This window comes from Penicillium expansum (genome assembly GCF_000769745.1).
Source record: "Penicillium expansum strain MD-8 chromosome Unknown contig283, whole genome shotgun sequence".
In the NCBI taxonomy this organism is placed as follows: Eukaryota; Fungi; Ascomycota; class Eurotiomycetes; order Eurotiales; family Aspergillaceae; genus Penicillium; species Penicillium expansum.
In genome coordinates, this window is record NW_015971189.1 from 1,347 (window position 1) to 2,633 (window position 1,287).

Sequence of the window (1,287 nt, forward strand, 5' to 3'; positions counted from 1 at the left end):
TGTAGAATGATTTAAGGTCTCTCTCCTCCCTGCTCAGGCATAAAAAGAAAAAGAAAGTAACTATGACTGACAATCGGTGGACGCTATTCCCAAGAAGTACGGATATTGCATCCGGAATCATTCCACAAAACAACGATCATGACGATAGCAGAGAAATCGAGAGCCACACTGACATCAATGACAATCGAATTACTGTGTTTCCGAGGAGTGAGGAGATAGACGACAGCAAATTTGATGCCAGAAACATCAGTCAGCCCCAAAACAGGGAGGTGCGACGCCTTCAAATTCCAGAACGATGGCTCCAGCTCCCAATTAAGAGGACCATCAAAGCCGATGAACCACACCCCAAACGCCAAATGCCATCATTTTGCAAGGACCACACGCCCTGGATAAAATATGAAAAGTTCAAAGAGGGAGCAAAGCCGGGAAAAACCTGCTTAGCCTATGACACGGACTCCCCAGGGAGGGTAGTTGCAATTAAGGAGTATAAGACGAGTGGTATCGACAAGACTTGCCATCTGAAGATGATCAGTCACCCAAATATTGTGAACCTCCTTGACGCATTCAAACAGTCCAGGACTCTCTATTTAGCGTACGAGATTATGGATCTCTCATTGGAGCAACTTCAGTCTGGCATTCAACTCAAGGAGTCTGATCTTGCTTTCATTTGCAAGGAGGTGAGCTATACAAGCATACCATGTATTTCCCTTACCTACTGATATTTATATAGCTCTTGCATGGGCTTTGGTATATTCACCGAGATCTCGGTGTTTGCCATACAGCCCTTACTTGCGACAATGTGTTCATATCATCGCAGGGTAACGTGAAGATTGGTTGGTGCTCACACAAAATATGATAACTGAGACTAAATTTAAGCAGCGAATATAGCAGCCTGTCTGCTCGAACGACATCAAGGGTCCGAACAGTTCGATATCAAGTCCATTGGCATTATCATTTGTAAAGTCCTCGAGCCAGGACTCTCTGCTCATGACCTTGAGGCTTCTTATGCTAGTCTTTCCCATGGTAGCGATGGTATACGCACGTTTATCTCTACAACTGCGACGGCTACAATACAAGCTCTTTTACAGGTATGTTCTATCTTAATAAGCTCCTATTATTGCAATTCCTAATTCTTTACTAGCATGTTTTCATATCATATGCAGCTACTGAAGGATGCTTGGTTGTACCTGTTATGAAGGTCCGAGGTTTGGTTCTACATGATTACGAATAGTGAACCAATGATTGGAGCTCAAGCAATTGGTTCGTGCAAGTCCACACTATCAAGAA

General features: G+C 43.7%; 1 protein-coding gene across 1 annotated transcript; it reads left to right on the forward strand.

Moving 5' to 3' along the window:
* Positions 1 to 356: 356 nt before the first annotated feature.
* PEX2_084870 (uncharacterized protein) lies at positions 357 to 1,231 on the forward strand (the record flags this gene model as incomplete). Its single annotated transcript, XM_016745757.1, has 4 exons — positions 357 to 677; positions 731 to 833; positions 880 to 1,088; positions 1,142 to 1,231. The coding sequence occupies 4 exons, from the start codon at positions 357 to 359 to the stop codon at positions 1,229 to 1,231; spliced, it is 723 nt and encodes a 240-aa protein (XP_016602204.1).
* Positions 1,232 to 1,287: the final 56 nt, after the last annotated feature.